We start from the raw sequence: 18449 nt of genomic DNA on the forward strand, positions 1-18449 counted from the left end.
AATGCTGTTGAAATCAATGCAGGTTCCTAAATTAGCTGTATTATAGAGAAAGTACGTTTTTCTGTTCCTTTATTTTGAAGTTCTACCCACCTCTGCAAGTCCTCCAGACTATGTAACGTAACCTTCCCCAACCTAGCATCTTCCAGCACCCATAATATCTAGCCAATGACCATACTATACTGCCTTAGAGTTCAAAAAATGTAAAGAGTACCAGTTCTGGACCTTTTTGTTTGCCTTGAATAAACAATGGTCAGTTTGGAAATGCCACTCTTAGTAAAGCAGATGATCACTATTAACACCTTTGATTATGTAATATCATGTCTGATATGAAAACACAATTAGAGTGAGAATATTACATTTTATATCTGCTATATCCTTGTCTTTGCTGTATATACCTTGATATCTAATCTGTAAGATACTATAAAAATGTTTCAAGTAAATAAATAAAAATCAAAGCTGATAATGTTTTACTATACCTTTCTCTCCTTATCTTCCTCACTCGTTCTGCTCGCTCTCGTTTCTCTTGTTCTTCAATGGCTTTTTGTTCTGTGATGTCTTTCTGAATTCTTTCATGTAAGGCATCAAAATCTTTAGCTATAGTGTGTAATAGCCAAAGTAAACCTTTTTTTATTGATTTGTCAATTTTTCTTCCATAGCCCACAATAGCAGAACAAGGCTCCTATAACCAAGGAAAAAAATCAGCTCTATCCTCATATTGTTATAGTGATATGAAATTGAATTAACTAGTTATTAACTCACTGACAATTTCCAAAAATTATTGTGCAGCACACTTGTCAATGATAACTTGTTCATATTTTGACCCACCCAATTATTCCAACTCAACTTTTAATACACAGCTCTAATTCAGAGGGATATAAATTCAGGTTTAACTATATGCTCTGAAAATTACTTTTCAAAAACTGATGCTGCTCCCAATAAATTCCCACAAAAGCTCTGAAATTCTAGCTTTTTAGAACAAGAATGCTTAAATCAAAATTTAATTTTCCAAGAATGAAACAAATGTTCTGCCACAAAACATTACAGTCTGCAGTAGTCCAGCTCTGAAACCTTCTTTTTTGTTACTCTGTTCATTTCATTTCTACATTCATTTAGAACCTTCCTTTTGATTACATTATTTCATTCTATTTCTTTCTTGGCCCATTCCTGCAGACATTTAGCATTTATCCACTGAACTATCTAGAGTATCTGTTTTTTTGTCTCCATAAGTCTCCCCCACGCCTTCATTTTTTTTAAAAAAATCTATAAAGCTTTGTCTATTTGTTGTGTTTATATACTGCCATATTAATCAAAAATGCCAGTTAGCAGTTTACAACATAAAAACAGAAAATCTTGGTCTATTATTGTGCACTGTGATGCTTCCTTGTTTTTGAGCAGCATTCTTTCTATCACCATAACTCGCTTAATTTTACTATTAGTCTAAGTGAAGAAAAAGTATATTAAAGGAACTTAAATGAATATTTTAAGTTACATAAATAAACTAAAATATGAGTAAATTACATTATCACTTATTCAACTGATGTATCTCGAAACCCCAAATCTGTAATACACATACTTTGAAAATAACCACAATCTGTAATTTGTTTGCTATTTATTCCTTCATTCAATTTATTAGCCCCTTCAACTGCTGAAGCAGCTCTAGCTATTACTTCAATTTATACGCTGCTCCATTTTCAGAAACCCTGACAACTTAAAAGTAGTAATATAATATTAAAAAAACAAACCAATTAATACAATTGTATTCTATCACTCCAATGCGCCACTATTCAGGGGTGGTATAATTGACATCTGCATCTCTCAAGAATAATACCATACAGGAGGAGGAGTTTAAGATAAACCAACCATAGGTTCAAGGGATATATTGGAGGGTTTGCACTGGTAAGTTCAGTTGTGCCTGGCAGCTGTACACCTATGATTTCAGCACGAGTATAATGACACTCTGGGCTTATTGGAAACATTCATAGAGAGAATGTTGGCTTGACTGTCAAGAATAATCTTGCTTTCCCTGTTGAGGTATGACAGGTGTTTATTGTATTAATGAACAATGGAAACTATAACTGCTAACAGAAACTTATATTTCCATAGCCTGTTGTTGTTATGGTCTTTTAAGTTAATCTTGGCTCCTGGTAACTACATGGACAAGCCCATACAGTTTTTTTGACAACATTATAGGAAGTGATGGTTCCATAACAGAGCAGACAATTAAAAAAAAGGCTGAACTGATCAGCCTTCTCAGTTTAGGAACCAACAAGATAAGACAGTAGCACCTAAGTATTATGTTTCATCAGGAAATTAAATGCTTTAGAAAAAATAAACTTGCAACATTCTAGGATAAAGAGACTGATACTACATTAAGCACTTTTCTGAAAAATGACATTCAAAATCTGCTTATCATCTGGGTAATAAGCAACCAAATCATTTTTCTCATAGCCATCAGTGATCAGAAATAAAAGAGGCTTGTGGTATAAAATAGAATAAAGTGACACAATTACATAATTTTATTTCAAAATTCTGCCAAGCAATATGTCTAAGGAAATTAATCTTATTTAAAATGCACTTACAATCTGACAGAGGCATTTGTGCTCATTGACAAGCTTTTCAAGAGATAAATATTCAATCACATCTGCTTCTGCCAAGGCACCTTCTTTGTCTTGTTTATTTGCTAATCTAAGGGGGAAAAAACCCATCAAATAAAGAGATATAGCAGTGCTACCTACTGTGGTTAAAAGTCAACGCAAATCAATATGGATAAGCAGAATTTATACAAATAACAGGACAGACACAAAATATTGTTCTATAGCCAAACAAACATTGTTGTTGCTTATTTATTAACAGTTTCTTTTCAGTGGAATAAATACAAATGGTTAATTTATTTTCTCATTACTTTTAAATGTCAGAAAGCCTATGTCTTGATCAAACCTATCCTTAGTGGATTAAATTCAAATATCTTTCTGTGGAAGGCAATTAAAACCTTATTTTCTTATTACACTTGTTCTTTCTAGAACCTACAGCTCCTAAAAATGCTACCCTTTTTAAAACAAGCCTCTGAAAAGCAAATATATGTGGTAAATTATATTGAAAAGTCTTTTATGTAAAAGTGCTTACGTTTGAGTCTGATGAACATACGAAGACAACAGACTCACAAAATTATGTTGTAAGAATGCAACCTTATGCACTTTTCATGAGAGGAAACTTCACTGGGTTCACTTCAAAATATATATCCTCAAGATTGTGGTGGAAGTGTTTGTGTACACCGTACTTCATAACACAACTATGTCAGAGTAAAATATTTTGATAGGGGAAGTTAAATTGCAAAGATAATAATGTAAATTACTGCTCTTGCTGTTAGCTTTACAAACAATCCTGTGCTGGCAATGGACTGGCTTTTCCAGGCTTGTAATCTATCTGTTTGATAAGGTTCCAATGGCTGCCCCATGTGTACAGATAGGTTGACAATTCAATAGAGGAGATATGTTTGAAATATACAGGATTTAAAAGAATCTGATAGAAAAACCAATATACAATGTAGGTGATAAAACTTACCTTATCTTTCTTATTTCCAAGGAAAAATATCAATTCTCATTAGTAAGAACAGAGTTATTAAAAAGGCTAAAATAGTTATTTCCATTTCTTAGAAATCAACTACACATGGGACTGCAGGAAAAAAAAAAGTCAGCCTGTTTAGGCAGGAGCCTCAAAGCTTTTCCACTGCTACCTACTGAATATGATTTTTCACTGTAGGTTACAAATGTCTAGATAAGTAGTACTGACAAGATCTGCATTAATGCCCTTTGATTTAGAACCAAGAACACACTCAGTAAAAAGGAAGTGCTCTCCATGTACTTCGCTTATTTTATGAAGTTGCTCTAAAACAGCCTTCTCTAGCTCAGTGCTTTTTCCAAGTATGTTGGACTATGAATGAAGAATACCATGTTGTAGAATACTACCACGAAGCATTGCAGAGGGAAAGTGAAATTATACTTAATAATATACAAAGCAGATGAGAAGCAGATTCTTTGTGAATTTTTGCCTAAACATAAGTTTGCAAATTTACTTATTTTGGCACAGGGCAACTCTTTTGCAAATTATAGCAAAATCACACAAATAGGTATTTCCCTTCTTTTCATTATACTTTGAAAATAAAATTTAATAATTGCTTAAATGAAGTTTTTACAATAATTTTAATTCTTCATTCTTCTAAGGAACTAAGTATAAGCTTAGTTTGCACACAGGGCATTTATGCAAGTCCATCATGCTCTTCAGATCTCAGCAACAAATTTTTCAAAGATTTTTTCTGTGTTAATATATTCCTTTCATTTAAAAAAAAAAAAACACTTGCAATTAAAGAGCCAGTTTGGTCCAGTGGTTAAGGTGCTGGGCTGAAAACCAGAAGTCTGTGAGTTCTAGTTCCGTCTTAGGCATGAAAGCCGGCTGGGTGTCCTTGGGCCAGCCACTCTCTCTCAGCCCAACTCACCTCACAGGGCTGTTGTTGTGGGGAAAAATGGAGGAGGAAGGAGTACTAGGTATGTTCGCCACCTTGAGTTATTTATAAAAAATAATAAAGGCAGGATAATAAATAAATAAATAAAGCTTTGATAGATTAAATAGAAATTGCACAAGAATAAAAATACAAAAGTAAAGTAGAAGATAAACAACTACTAATAAAACATAACTGAAACATTATAAAAAAAACTTTTGGTAATACATTCTCCCCTTCCTCTATTTTTTTCTAATTTTCCTTACAACTATCTGATGTTCAGGGAATTTATTTCTAGGAAAGTAATGGTATTAAACAACATATATTTGTGCTGTAAGCTAGAGAATACAGTAAGGAGGGAGTTGGGCAAAATACTTCCTGGTATTGGCTCATTAGAATAAAATGGCCCGCCTTGGAAGCAAGGCTGTATCTCGGACAGGCAAAACCAGATTCCAGAGGAGTAAAGTAACCAATTTGCTTTTCTACTACAATGCAATATAACCAGCTAAGACTCTCACGATCCATGGTTTTCCAAGATACACTTCCTAAGTGATTATTAAGGTCTAGAGAGATTAAGCAAGCAGAAACTTTTAAAATGGGAATCACATTCCAGATTATTTACACACACAAGGATAATGTGAGTGTCAGATCCTTAAGTACAAAACGATACTGAAAAGGATTTTTTTTTAAAAAGAAGGTAAGTCTACTGTTTATCATACACTGAAGAATCTAAAATAGGATAATGCAATATTTAATGTGTCTTTAAAATAGTGTTTGCCCTCTGCTAAGTATGAGTTTATTTCTGTTGTACATGTTTGCAGAAGTTTATCGCTTTAGTACAGAAATGCTAATTTGTTAAAAGTTATTAATGCATTAAACGTAGTTTCTTTTGGAAGTGTGCCAGGAAATAGATCCTTCCTTTGCACAAACTTTCTTCTTTAAAAACGAGGAAGAGTTACTGAAAAATATATAATAGAGTCTGTGATCTGGGAGAGTGAATTGACTGACACACTCCCAGACCAGAGAGAGATATGTTGTGAGGTTAACAACATTACACATTAACAACATTACATGAACAAGATGGTGTGTGTATGTGTATGTGTGTATCAACTTCTAAATCATGTTTTGATTTGGGGATGATATATAGTATGCTTATTATACATGTTTGAAAATGGTATTGAATTAAGGAAACAGAAAAATCCTTTATAGAGACACTATCGAAACAGCCAGTTGAGGAACTTCAGCATTTTTATTACAGGAATTATGAGAAAGGGAGTGTATGTGTACATTTGCTAGCAATGACATCATCTCCTGTGTATAAAAAATACTGAATATAGAAACTCAGTCAGTGGTTCAGTTCAGCTATAACAAAGAATACCAATAGAATTTACATGCAGATTTACTTTAGGACCTCCATAATTCTCAATTATGTATGCTATCTGAACAAAAATTCTTAAAGGAGCAGTATTATTTTTTCAGCAGTATTATTTGCTGATACTGCTATGTAAATATAGTACAATGTAATATTACCTCCCCTTTGCTTATAAAAATATAAAGACTATTATGAAATTTGTTATAAATTATTTTGGTATTTGATTCATCCAAGGCAGCACAAAGAAATTAATCAGCATGTTTATTATTGCACTCTGATTTTTATGTTATAAATGCATGATTTTAATTTTTTTGATGTTCAGAAAGCTCCTTTACATTGAGTTCTGAATACCACTAAGCCTGCCAAAGAACCTTGGTATATTATTTAAAAATTATACTATTCAGAATACTCACTCTATTTAGATGAGCCACATTGCCAATATGTATTTGATTTTACCATCGATCTGTGGCAACAGTTAAAATAGTGGGGGGGGAAAAGAATTCATAGAACAAGGTTGGCCTAAAGAATCAACAATTATTGCTCTAAAATTTGCACTACAGTATTTTCCCAACAGTGTACATCACTAGAAACGAGAGGAGACAAGCTGTTTCTAATGTCATCTTTCTGCTGCTATTGTATTTCTCATTGAAGAGTGGGTAGGTGTGGGGGCTTCTAAATAATTTTAGATTTCCCTGGAATGCAGTTTGGAAAAAAAAAACATTTTGCATAAATACTGCAATCAACACTGTTTAACTTTTATTGGAGTACTTTCAATCAGCAGATATTACATCCCTCTGCTTCCAAGATGCTCTGTACGATTCTCATCATTAATGGTTCACTCAATTGCAGAGATCTCTGCTGCAGTGCTATCCAAGTTATTGGGATATTTCTCCATTACTTAATTATGTAACATCTGCCGTTTCAAACTTACAGTATAAAATAATCAATAACAGCAGACAAAGTATTTGTAGAGAAACCACCCCTCCATGACTATTGTGGGAATTTACAAAGAGTATTTCTAATATTACCCAACAAACATTACATGTAACAATTCCACTGCTTAGAAGGACATTTACTTTCTTGCTTCCAATATCATTAATGTAGGTCACAGAACTTTCTGAGCACTATATCTACAGTGACACTGTGCTCATGTTTGTTGTTGCAGATTGATCTAGATTACTCTAGTTTCATTGCAAGCCATGGTATATATAGTAACTCCACCTCATTTCTTAACCACACTGTCTTTCTCTGGGAGTATTAACTCAATTATCTCCACCTTGTATCATTAGGATCACATAGTTCCAATAAACATCTTCTTATCCAAGGATTTTTCAAATAAAAAGTTGTGGTAAGAACAATATTTGGGCTAAGATAGAACATCCTTAGGTATTTTTCTCTACTTCTAGAATACATAACCTAAGAACAGCATGTTGCTGTTTATTCGTTCAGTTGCTTCCGACTCTTCGTGACTTCATGGACCAGCCCACGCCAGAGCTTCCTGTCGGTCGTCAACACTCCCAGCTCCCCCAGGGACGAGTCCATCCCCTCTAGAATATCATCTATCCATCTTGCCCTTGGTCAGCCCCTCTTCCTTTTGCCCTCCACTCTCCCTAGCATCAGCATCTTCTCCAGGGTGTCCTGTCTTCTCATTATGTGGCCAAAGTACTTCAGTTTTGCCTTTAATATCATTCCCTCCAGTGAGCAGTCTGCCTTTATTTCCTGGAGGATGGACTGGTTTGATCTTCTTGCAGTCCAAGGCACTCTCAGAATTTTCCTCCAACACCACAGTTCAAAAGCATCAATCTTCCTTCTCTCAGCCTTCCTTACGGTCCAGCTCTCGCAGCCATATGTTACTACTGGGAATACCATTGCTTTAACAATGCAGACCTTTGTTGTCAGTGTGATGTCACTGCTCTTGACTATTTTATCGAGATTTGTCATTGCTCTTCTTCCAAGGATTAAACGTCTTCTGATTTCCTGACTGCAGTCAGCATCTGCAGTAAGCTTCACACCTAGAAATACGAAGTCTTTCACTGCTTCTACATTTTCTCCCTCTATTTGCCAGTTATCAATCAAGCTGGTTGCCATAATCTTGGTTTTTTTGAGGTTTCGCTGCAAGCCAGCTTTTGCACTTCCTTCTTTCACCTTCATCATAAGGCTCCTCAGTTCCTCTTCGCTTTCAGCCATCAAAGTGGTATCATCTGCATATCTGAGATTGTTAATGTTTCTTCCAGCGATTTTAACTCCAGCCTTGGATTCCTCAAGCCTAGCATGTTGCATGATGTGTTCTGCATACAAGTTGAATAGGTAGGGGGAGAGTATACAGCCCTGCTGTACTCCTTTCCCAATCTTAAACCAGTCCGTTGTTCCGTGGTCTGTTCTTACTGATGCTACTTGGTTGTTATACAGATTCTTCAGGAGGCAGACAAGATGACTTGGTATCCCCATACCACTCAGAACTTCCCACAATTTGTTATGGTCCACACAGTCGAAGGCATTAGAATAGTCAATAAAACAGAAATAGATGTTTTTCTGAATCTCCCTGGCTTTTTCCATGATCCAGCGGATATTGGCAATTTGGTCCCTAGTTCCTCTGCCTTTTCTAAACCCAGCTTGTACATCTGGCAATTCTCGCCTCATGAATTGCTGAAGTCTACTTTGCAGGATCTTGAGCATTACCTTACTGGCCACTGTAAGTGGCAGTGGGGCCTCTGCCACTGTTCGATAGTCTGAACATTCTTTAGTGTTTCCCTTTTTTGGTATGGGGATATAAGTTGATTTTTTCCATCAGATTGGAAAAAATCAACTTATATCCCCATACCAAAAAAGGGAAACACTAAAGAACAGCATAAGGTCCTCAAAAGCCTTGGCTCTGGAGATCAGAGTCCCTCTAAAAGTTGCTGCAAAATTGTATTGGTATTCTTACATGAAAAACCGATTAAATTATAAAAATATAAACTATAATTTAATGTGACAGTAAACTAAAAAGATGGAGAACCTTAAATTAAATTTAGTTTCCCCCCCCACCCATTTTCTCCTCTTTTGGAATCCAGACCCCACCATGGCACTGAAAAGCCAAGAGTAATTTTTGGTCCAAAATGGTTGTACATTTCTGATCTATATGCTACTTACAAGCAATGATGATGTGGGGAAAAATAAAAAAAAAATAAAAATAAGGACTACTATCCCAGAAAGGATGATTGCAGAGTCACCACACACCAAAAAAACTAATAAAGCAAACTTTTCAAGGAATTATAAAGCATTATTTTAATGGTGTCAAAAAAAGAGCATTTATAATTTGCCCTTCCATTTCAAAACTATATACAATAAAATTACATACATTTTCTAAAAATAGTAGCTCTAAACTAAATAAGATTACTTTTGTGCTATAGGAAATAGCACATAAAAAAAATAGAAATCCTTTTTTTTAAAAAATGGGAGCTTCTGGGTATTTAGGATGTTGATGACATATATATTGCTTTTTGCCATCTTACTCCAAGAAAGCTGTTGATTCCTTACTCTGAGGCTGAAGTTTCCTAATGGGCTACCCTCTGTTATACATGTAGTCCTTGTTTAGCAATTGCCTTGGTCAGTGACCATTCACAGCTACGACGGTGATGAAAAAGTAACTTTGCAACCAATGCCAGCATTTGTGACCTTCACAGCATCTCTGTCAGTTATACGTTCGCCATTACAGTCAGTTAATACTGTATGCATTGTCCTGTGTCTGACCCATTTTTTTCTTTCTTTCCCCCCTCACAGAGCAATTACTTAAATACATTATCTCTTCCTGAGCTGCTTTTCTCCTGAGCTGCCTTTCTCCTCAAGCGCAGCAGGTCCCTAAAAAGTGCTAACTGCAAGTTAACAAGCTCAGCTCTGTGACCTTAATTAGTTGATTAGAACCTTCTGCTAGAGGCAGCTGCTGCCTGAAATTGACAAGACCTTAATCAGTTACAAGCTGAAGCCTTTTGTTTGCTTCCAGAGTCACAAATGTGAGCGCACTAGGCAAACAGCTGGCGCTCGCACATTCCTTTCAATGTGTATTCCCCATTGTGTGCTTGCTTACTCTCTCTCTCCCTTCCTCTCCAATGAATGTACGTACAAACATTCTCTTCTTGCTAATTATCCCAACACCAGGGGAACATAGCAAATAGTAGGGGAATGGGGAAAAAGGGCTATAATATCTGCCCTCCTATCTGGCTTCCTTGTGAGTCGAGTTCTGGAAGCCCTCCCTGCTGTTTGGGCTCATCCAGATTTTGGGGTCATATCCTTCTGATGCTGTAAAGCAAGGGAAAGTTGAAGTAAAATTGTAAGCACAGTTGAGGTTATATGATTTTCACTTAGCAAACACTTTGCTTAATGACCAAGTTGCTGGTCCCAACTGTGATTGCTAAACCAATATTACCTGCATTGCACTGTTGGATATCTGGACACTTAAGTTTGCCCTTTGACAGTGCTTTGTAGAGCTACCATCTGAGAGACCAACTGACATCCATGGGGAAGGACAGATGTTTCTGGGAACTGCTTACTACCACATTCTAGGGAAGCAATTGTATCTACTGTGGTGGACATGGATGCAGTCTTACAGATGGGGTGTAGATGAGGCTTATCTAGGTTATCATCAGGAGTCTTTCTAGGATTGATACTTCCAGGTGACCGGATGGTAGGACTAATTAATTAATTCTTGCATGTTTTCGTTTACTCCTTCAGTAAGGAAACTGTATTCACTGTATCCAAAAAAGTTTTCAAGTATTGCACTCTGTACAATGGAGTCAACTACTACTTTTCTCTGCTGACTAGGAAACTGAGTTTTTGAAAGTTTGGGAGTATTGACTGTGCATTTTTCCTCCCTTTAGTGGAAGGGAGAGCAAAAACAGTCGATCATACAGATATGAGTAGATGTGTACATTCTTCAATTTGAAGTGGGCCTCTATGGCTACCATCACCTAAATGAATTTTCTCAAGGCTGATGAACGTATGAATGGGAACCCTTCTATTGGATTTCTTTGTGGGCTGAGTGGAGATATTTAAGGACCCCTCCTGTAAATTCTTTTGGGGTACATTCTGTGACAGAAATTGGAGTGCTTTACATACCAGTTGATTCACTTTAAGTCTACATTGGCCAGCCAGTCCTTATACTCTGGGGGTATGAAGATTAAATAGGAACATAAATACTTCTTGATGGCACTGGGTCAAACACTTGAATCTTCAAGAGATGTTCTAGGGCCTAGTGGAGTAGCTGCTATTTTTCCTTCTGATGGAATCTGGGTGAAGTGGTTGGGAAGAAATCTGATGAATTCTTTGTTACAGCTTTGGATCTGTGTTTGCAAGAAACATGTGTCTGTGCTGTTTTGATTCCACAGGTGTGCACAATCTGCCAGTCTTCTACTACTCAGAGAGAGGAAACATTGCTTGTTTGCATCCTCCTCTGAAAAAGAGATCCTGTAGCCTGGGTTTGTAACTAAAGCATACAGACTGGTAATACCTTAAGAAGAGGGAGAGAAATAAGACTACAAGAGTAACAGAAGTATTTTCTAATTCTGATGATGAAGTGGTAGGTGAAGGAAGTCTGATGTATTTTTCCCAAGTGCCTCCGTCCCCCAAAAATACATCTTCTTTATTCAAAGTGATGTGAAGAGTACCATTGGAGCTAGTTGTTTCTGAGATCTTTTGGGAGTAATTCAAAGTGAATATAAGGGTAGCCCTGTCAGTGGAAGGGTAAGGAAAATTAATTCCAAGTGTAGATATTTAAGAAGTGCATAGGCTGTTATTGTCTAAGCAATCAAGAGCTAGAGAATTGAGTGTCTGCTGCTGCAAGCATTCTTTCCTTTCACTGCCTTGACCAGCTGATTTCTCCCATGGGGGAACACACACAGCTTAAGAGATGCACAACCCATGGGCAGCATGTCAGCTGCTGCAACGATTGTTGGGGGCTTCTGAGTTGAAAAGGGAATTAATTTGGCATGAATGAAGGCTCAACATTTCAAGTCTGGTCATCCAGGGTGGCTCAGCAGTTTCCACTAATGTACCAAGGGACAGTGCTGTGTTATCCATGTGACTACCAGCCATGGGGGCAGGGGTGAATTGAAAATAAAAAGAAAAGAATGGTGAAAAGATGATGAAAGGGCATTTGGAAATGAAGGTTTCTAAAGAGCGTGTGCACTGGAACAACACAGGGCTAGATCAAGGGACAGCCTCTTCCTCTCTCAGGAAAAAAGTTAAAAGAACTTGGTCTTATTTCTAGAACATGTGTAAGAAATATTAGAGCTCTGCAGCTCTTTGGATTAAAAATGAGAAAGGTGATAGGAGCACAAACACAGCATCTGTCTCCAACTCCACACAACAAACTGATCTGCAACAGCAGACAAATGCATGATTCCAATAAAAAATACAGCTGCTTTAAGGAGTTGCAGTTAAGTGCAACGTTTGCAACCTCACACATTCTGAAGCACTGCACAGCCCTAATATGTATATACTGCCTTAAAATATTGGTTTATATGTTGATCATTTTAATTTGCCAAAAAAGGACAAAATTCAGGAAAGAAATATTGTGCCAGTATTAAGATGTCAAAAGTAATTGTGTATTTCTCTTTCTACGTACCTTTCAAAACAGCTTTTTAAGATGGATACAAAGAGTCTACAAGAAATTGTCTGCTACAGCATGTAGCAAATTTTTACAGCTTCTCTTTATAACAGTTTATGCCATACTTCTAATATGACTGTGGATCAATAAGTGCTAATGAAAGTGATTTTAATCCTTAGGTCTCTACTACTGCCTTGGATTTAATACATCTGAATCATAATATATTCAACAGAAGATGAAAGACCGCCTTCAAGAGCTTAAACTGAGAGCAAAGGAACTACAATTATTTGAAGAGAACAGCCGTGTTGTTAATGCTGTTACAGAAGAACAAGGAGAACTTGAACAAGCAGCTGTTATTTTTGAAAAGGAGCCCGTAACTGAAAGGTACTTGCATGAAATACAACAACTTCATAATGATATTAGCAATTTGGCAATGGATGTTCAAAAGTTTAGTCAGCAGCAGAAGAGTCTGATGGCTTCCATGAGAAGATTCAGTGTGCTCAAAAAAGAATGCAGTGACACAAAAGCAATTAAAGTTCGAGCAGAGCACATTAATAAGTGCTTGGATGATCTGTCAAAAATACTGAAGAAGGAAGAAAAAGAACATAGCTCATCATCTGCCATTAGAAGAGTCCTCAGTTCTCAGAGTGCAGTCCTATTCCGTCGTTTCCAAAATATAATGATTCTGTACAATAATGCTATAACAGCCAAACAAGAAAAATGTAAGGATTTTATTATGCGTCAGCTGGAAGTGGCAGGAAAAGAAGTATCGGAGGAAGAACTGAATAATATGGTTGAACAAGGGAAATGGGAAATCTTCAATGAAAATCTGCTCACAGAGGTCAAGATTACTAAAGCTCAGTTATCTGAGATTGAACAAAGACATCGAGAACTGGTTAATCTGGAGAATCAGGTGAAAGACTTAAAGGGCCTCTTTTTTCAAATCTCACTTTTGGTAGAAGGACAAGGTGAAATGATCAACAACATTGAAATGGAACTCATTAATACTCAGGATTATGTCCAAGTATCAGGAGAAAAGTTCAGGCTGGCAGCTAAGTATCGAAAAAAGAATCCATGCAAAGTACTATGCTGTTGGTGCTTCCCCTGCTGCAAATGATGTGTCCTCTGGCAATTAAAACTTAAGTTTTGATCCAGAAAATACTGAATAGGACTAAACTTGATATGGAGAAGGTGGGGTTGCTGTATTACTAGGAATAGGTACTATTTTTCACATGATACTTGCTTTCCTTAGTCACATTGTCTATCTAAAGCAGAGTTTGCTAAGAGGAGTATTCACCTCTGAAGAACACACACTGAAAATCATGAAAAGGGATAAAATGCAAGGGAACAATCTTGCCAACGTTCACCATATTCTTTGGGAGCTAACTGAACAATCCCTTGCTATAACTGTGAACAGTGGGAACAGTCTCCTTTCTACATACTGCTTTAAAAGGGCAAATGACAGCATGAATGTGACATAAAAGAGTATCAGTAATGATTTATTATGTGACAGGTACCAGTGAAGCAGCTGTTTGAGACGAAGGCACAACTGTACTATCGTATTTAATTTCAACCAAGTTCCCTGGAATTAAATGCATCTTCCTAACTATTTTGTTCAAGTAGTTTGGATTAAGAAAAACTGCAAACCTACTGTAACATAAGTTAGGATATACAGTATATTTTTAATTGAAATTACACATTGTTGTTTAACAATAACCACAATATTGAAATAGTTTAAAAAATTAAAAAAGTAGCTGAAAAAATTATAAAACCTAGTCTTCATAAAAGCTTCAAGAACATATTGTAGACTAGAGTTGTTTTATATATTTCAGATTCAAAGTAACTGGTAAAAGTCTCTACAAGTCAAAGTGGCTAATGTCAGGTTATTTTAGAAAGTGTTTATCTGTAACTGAGGTTTAAGTATATATATCATGTATATACTGCTACAAGAGGAAGTTTGTGTGTATGACCTGAATTTACATATCCCTTAGCTCAAAAGAGAAATTCTCCCAGCTGCAGAGTTTCTCTGAATTTTTAAAGTATATATTAAAAATGTAAGTTAATGCATTTCACTTTTTCTTCAAGAAAATGGCCATAAACCACACACATAAAACCAAAATCAAGGTTACAGACTTGGGCAAACACACTGCTACTATATATGAACATCCTAATCTTTGGCATTAATTAGCATCATACTATTGGCACTGCATACAAAGGTCTTGAGAAAGATAAATCAGAATATACATATACATTCACATATATGCCATAAGATTTCAGAAGACTCAGGATTTTTTTTTTTTTTTACTTTAAAAATCCTCTCTCACAAGCAGTCTTTCCATTACTGAAAGTCTCCAAATATTTAACATATATTTTACTTGGTAATGTAAAAAAAAAAAAGAACCTCTCTCAAGAAACAATCATTTCAATGCATTAATGGCACTATATTCTCTGAATACCAGTTATGCATTATAAGAATTAGGCACAACCACATACCAAAACTATACCCTAAATGGCCATGTCATTCCAAGACTCTTTTAGTCACTTTGGAAATATACTTTGTCCCTATATTTTTAACAACACAATAATCTGGGCAAGCACACAAATATCCTTGAAACAAACCAATAAATGTGCTAATAGTATGCACTAAAGAGAAGGAGGAGATTATCCAATCATAATTATTCAGGAAGAGATTCTCTTTTGCTAGGAAGGTAACTTTCATGCTATGGGTAACCTCTGCTCTATTGGTTGCCAAATAATCACATTTCACAAATGCAAATTTAGTTTATATAAAAAATTGTTTTACTTGAAGACAATTACTGTCTGCTATATAAGGTACAAACCTATCACTACTATAAAACAATGCATGCATGCATGCATGCATGCATATATAACAAATAATATAATATATATATATATATTCTGTCTACAGATATATACTGTACAGAATAGGAGACAAAAAAAAAAGATGCTACATCATACATTTGGAGACACATTACTGGAAAGCAATTTATTCCATAAAAAGTGTTTTTCTTTTTCCCAGTTTTCACAAAGAGTAATGTGCTGACAGGTGTCAGAAATAGTCCTGATATTGGCCTATGAAAGATACTAGGAAATCCTTGAGATACTATTTATTTATTTATATTTCAAATTTTGTCACCACCCATGACGAAGAGCGACTCTGGGCAGTTTACAATAATTAATGTGTAATTATTGTTATTTATTTGCTATATTTTCTTCTCCAGTACTCTACACAGCCAGTCTGGTACAGCGGCTAAAGGCTAGACACTGAGAGATCATGAGTTCTTGTCTTGCCTTAGGCATGAAGCCAGCTAGATGACTTTGGCCCAGTCTTTCACTCAGCCCTAGAAAGAAGACAATGACAAACTACTTCCAAAAATGTTGCCAAGTCACCAGGAGTTAAGATTGATGCAAAGCCCCCCCCCAAAAAAAAAATCCTCCACCAAGATAAAGAAATAAATTTAACAATATACAGTTCTGTACAATGGGCATAGACAAAAGCACAAGAGGCCATTTTTAATCAACTGCAACAGAACTATGGTTGTGCTCTTTCTGTAGCCTGTGGCACAAATAAGTACTAGATGGACATACAATACTTTCAAAGGGAGTGGCATAAATAAAACCAGGTAAGCAAGGCTCACCATTCATGACAATGAATGCTAAAGAGAAAATAAATATAGAGGTGCTCAGAAAGTAACATAACAGTAGCCTAGGAAAGGAGGGGTATGTTTTCTCTGTCACCTCTCTGCCTCACTCCGCCTGTTATACTTAACTGTTTTCTTTCAAGCAGACAATACTACAGCAACAATGTCTTATTGTCGATGTAGCTGTAACTGCTGTTATCCTAGTACAGTGTAGCAAAGCTTTTAAGCCTTGCAGTATTACATAAAAACGAGACTCAGTAAGCACACCACACACTATACTACATTTGTTCTTTTAGCAATGGTTTGTGAAGTATGTCACAAAGGCTGGATTGTCACTTAACACTAAACTGTAACACAGACAGTCCTCGGGTTATGACAACAGTTGGGACTGGGATTTACATATCTTGAGTCAAATATTGGGCATTATGAAAGTAGATGTAATAGGCAATGGGCTAGAAACCAGGAGACTGTGAGTTCTAGTCCCGCCTTAGGCATGAAAGCTGGCTGGGTGACCTTGGGCCAGTCACTCTCTCTCAACCCAACTCATTTCACAGGGCTGTTGTTGTGGAGAAAATAGGAGGAGGAGGGAGTAATAGGGATGTTCTCCACCTTGAGTTATTTATAGAAATAATAAAGGTGGGATAGAAAATAAATACATACATACATACATACATACATACATAAAGTGGGTCCTACTGATATATAAAGTCTGAGTGACTAAATTACAGATAAGTTTGGTGTTTACTTATAAACAAAATAAATCACCTGTTTGCTTTTTTATACTGATTATTAACATTAGTAACTAACACGGAAGAGTATTTTGGTAATAATGGACATTCTGTTCTACTGGCAAAGTAAAATTAAACTTAGCTTAGTAACAGCTACAATTCTAAAAACACATGTTAGAAATTTACCTGTAATCTGATTTCAGATTTTCAGGTTCCATCACCTTTGTAAAATACCTTACATGGACCCAATAGTAACAGCTTGACTAATGAACTGACTTTTATGACTCATCAGGAATTTGAAAATAGCCTTTCTACATCTAAGGCTTATGTACCCACTGACAACACTGAAACTCACATCTGAGTAAATATGCATAGACTTGCACTGTGTACCACGTTCATTTATGATTAGAAAGTTTAATATCTTCACCATTAAAAAAGGACAGAATAAATAACGTTAGGATTTTCAATATCACCAATTCCTCTCATTAGTTTTTAATATATGCTGAAATATATGTAATACACTGTTAAGATCCGAAACACACAGACATACACACTTTATTAGAGAAGCCTAATAAAATGCAGCTATTTCGTCACTTAGAACAGAAAAGAACATGGCAACTGATAATGTGTGATATGACTGTGATTTAAGAAGAACTAGCTTAATACAGATTACTTATATTTTCTAAAACACTGCCAGCTAAGTATTCCATGTATCCCTGTCAGACCAAAAGACAATCCACAGATCAGTATGTCAAAATTTTATTCTATGGAAGTTAAAACTGTTATTTATAATTATACTAAGTGTTTCAATACTTATCCGGTAATTCACAACAACAGCAATCTCCTTTATATTTTAATGAATTTCTGCTATCCAAATGCAAATTTTAATAAACTGATTTATTCTTTACTTTTCAACATACGTACTCTGGTTTCTGTCAAATATTCAAGATAGATTACCATTAGCAGCAATATAATGACCATAGAAAGAAGAAAAAGATGTATACATACATCAATTAAGAAAGATGCCCTGTTACATCTTGGATTCAAGATGGGTGGCAATGGCTTGAAATAATTAAGAATGTAACAGGATAATAGTTATGTTTAGAAGCTCAGAACATCAGAAATTATACTCTGAAATTGTAAGACACAGATTTGGAAAAATATAAAAATATTTTTTAATCAAGAGGTCATAAGCAGTTATCAGCAAATCCCTTCAATAAGAATCTAATTATCTGCAATATATAACTAATATTGGATTGCCTGACTTTTTATATGGTATATATGTTGCTAAAGTTAGGAAAAAGAAAAATTAAACCAGGGACTGGTTTTCTATTGCTAATGCAGAATGATTACATAACAGAAAATGGCACTAAATCTATGTGTCTTTCCCAAAACACCTCTAAACTTTCCCAAAACACCTCTAAAATGTATTAAAGTCATTTCACTCAAACTATAATTTGGAAACATTACAGCTGTCTCAAATATTGTGCATAGTGTTTTATTGTGCATACTGTGTTTTAGGAAAAGGCACTGTAAATATACAAAGACCTGTTATTCACATGTTCAGCATTTCTAAATCAAAGAGAAAATGATCCACCTACATTTCTCA

The 18449-nt window shown here is 35.6% G+C and overlaps 2 protein-coding genes across 3 annotated transcripts in view; one reads left to right on the top strand and one right to left on the bottom strand.

The window, feature by feature from the left end:
• The window catches only part of ARL13B (ADP ribosylation factor like GTPase 13B), a 58681-nt gene that overhangs the window by 27157 nt on the left and 13075 nt on the right, over nt 1-18449 (bottom strand). For both annotated transcript variants that reach the window (XM_063305548.1, XM_063305549.1), the window contains exons 5-6: nt 2580-2685; nt 477-679 (exon numbers count right to left, since the gene is read on the bottom strand). In XM_063305548.1, the coding sequence (XP_063161618.1) occupies nt 477-679; nt 2580-2685 (309 nt within the window). The remainder of the gene's footprint in view (nt 1-476; nt 680-2579; nt 2686-18449) is intronic.
• On the top strand, nt 12517-14156 carry STX19 (syntaxin 19). Its single transcript, XM_063304430.1, has one exon. The coding sequence runs from the start codon at nt 12686-12688 to the stop codon at nt 13565-13567; it is 882 nt and encodes a 293-aa protein (XP_063160500.1). The 5' UTR covers nt 12517-12685; the 3' UTR covers nt 13568-14156.

The sequence above is a fragment of the Candoia aspera genome, chromosome 5, assembly GCF_035149785.1.
Source record: "Candoia aspera isolate rCanAsp1 chromosome 5, rCanAsp1.hap2, whole genome shotgun sequence".
Lineage (NCBI taxonomy): Eukaryota > Metazoa > Chordata > Lepidosauria > Squamata > Boidae > Candoia > Candoia aspera.

Bases quoted from the DNA above. Each gene is read 5' to 3' on its own strand.
- STX19 (XM_063304430.1), top strand. From the start codon at position 12,686: ATGAAAGACCGCCTTCAAGAGCTTAAACTGAGAGCAAAGGAACTACAA.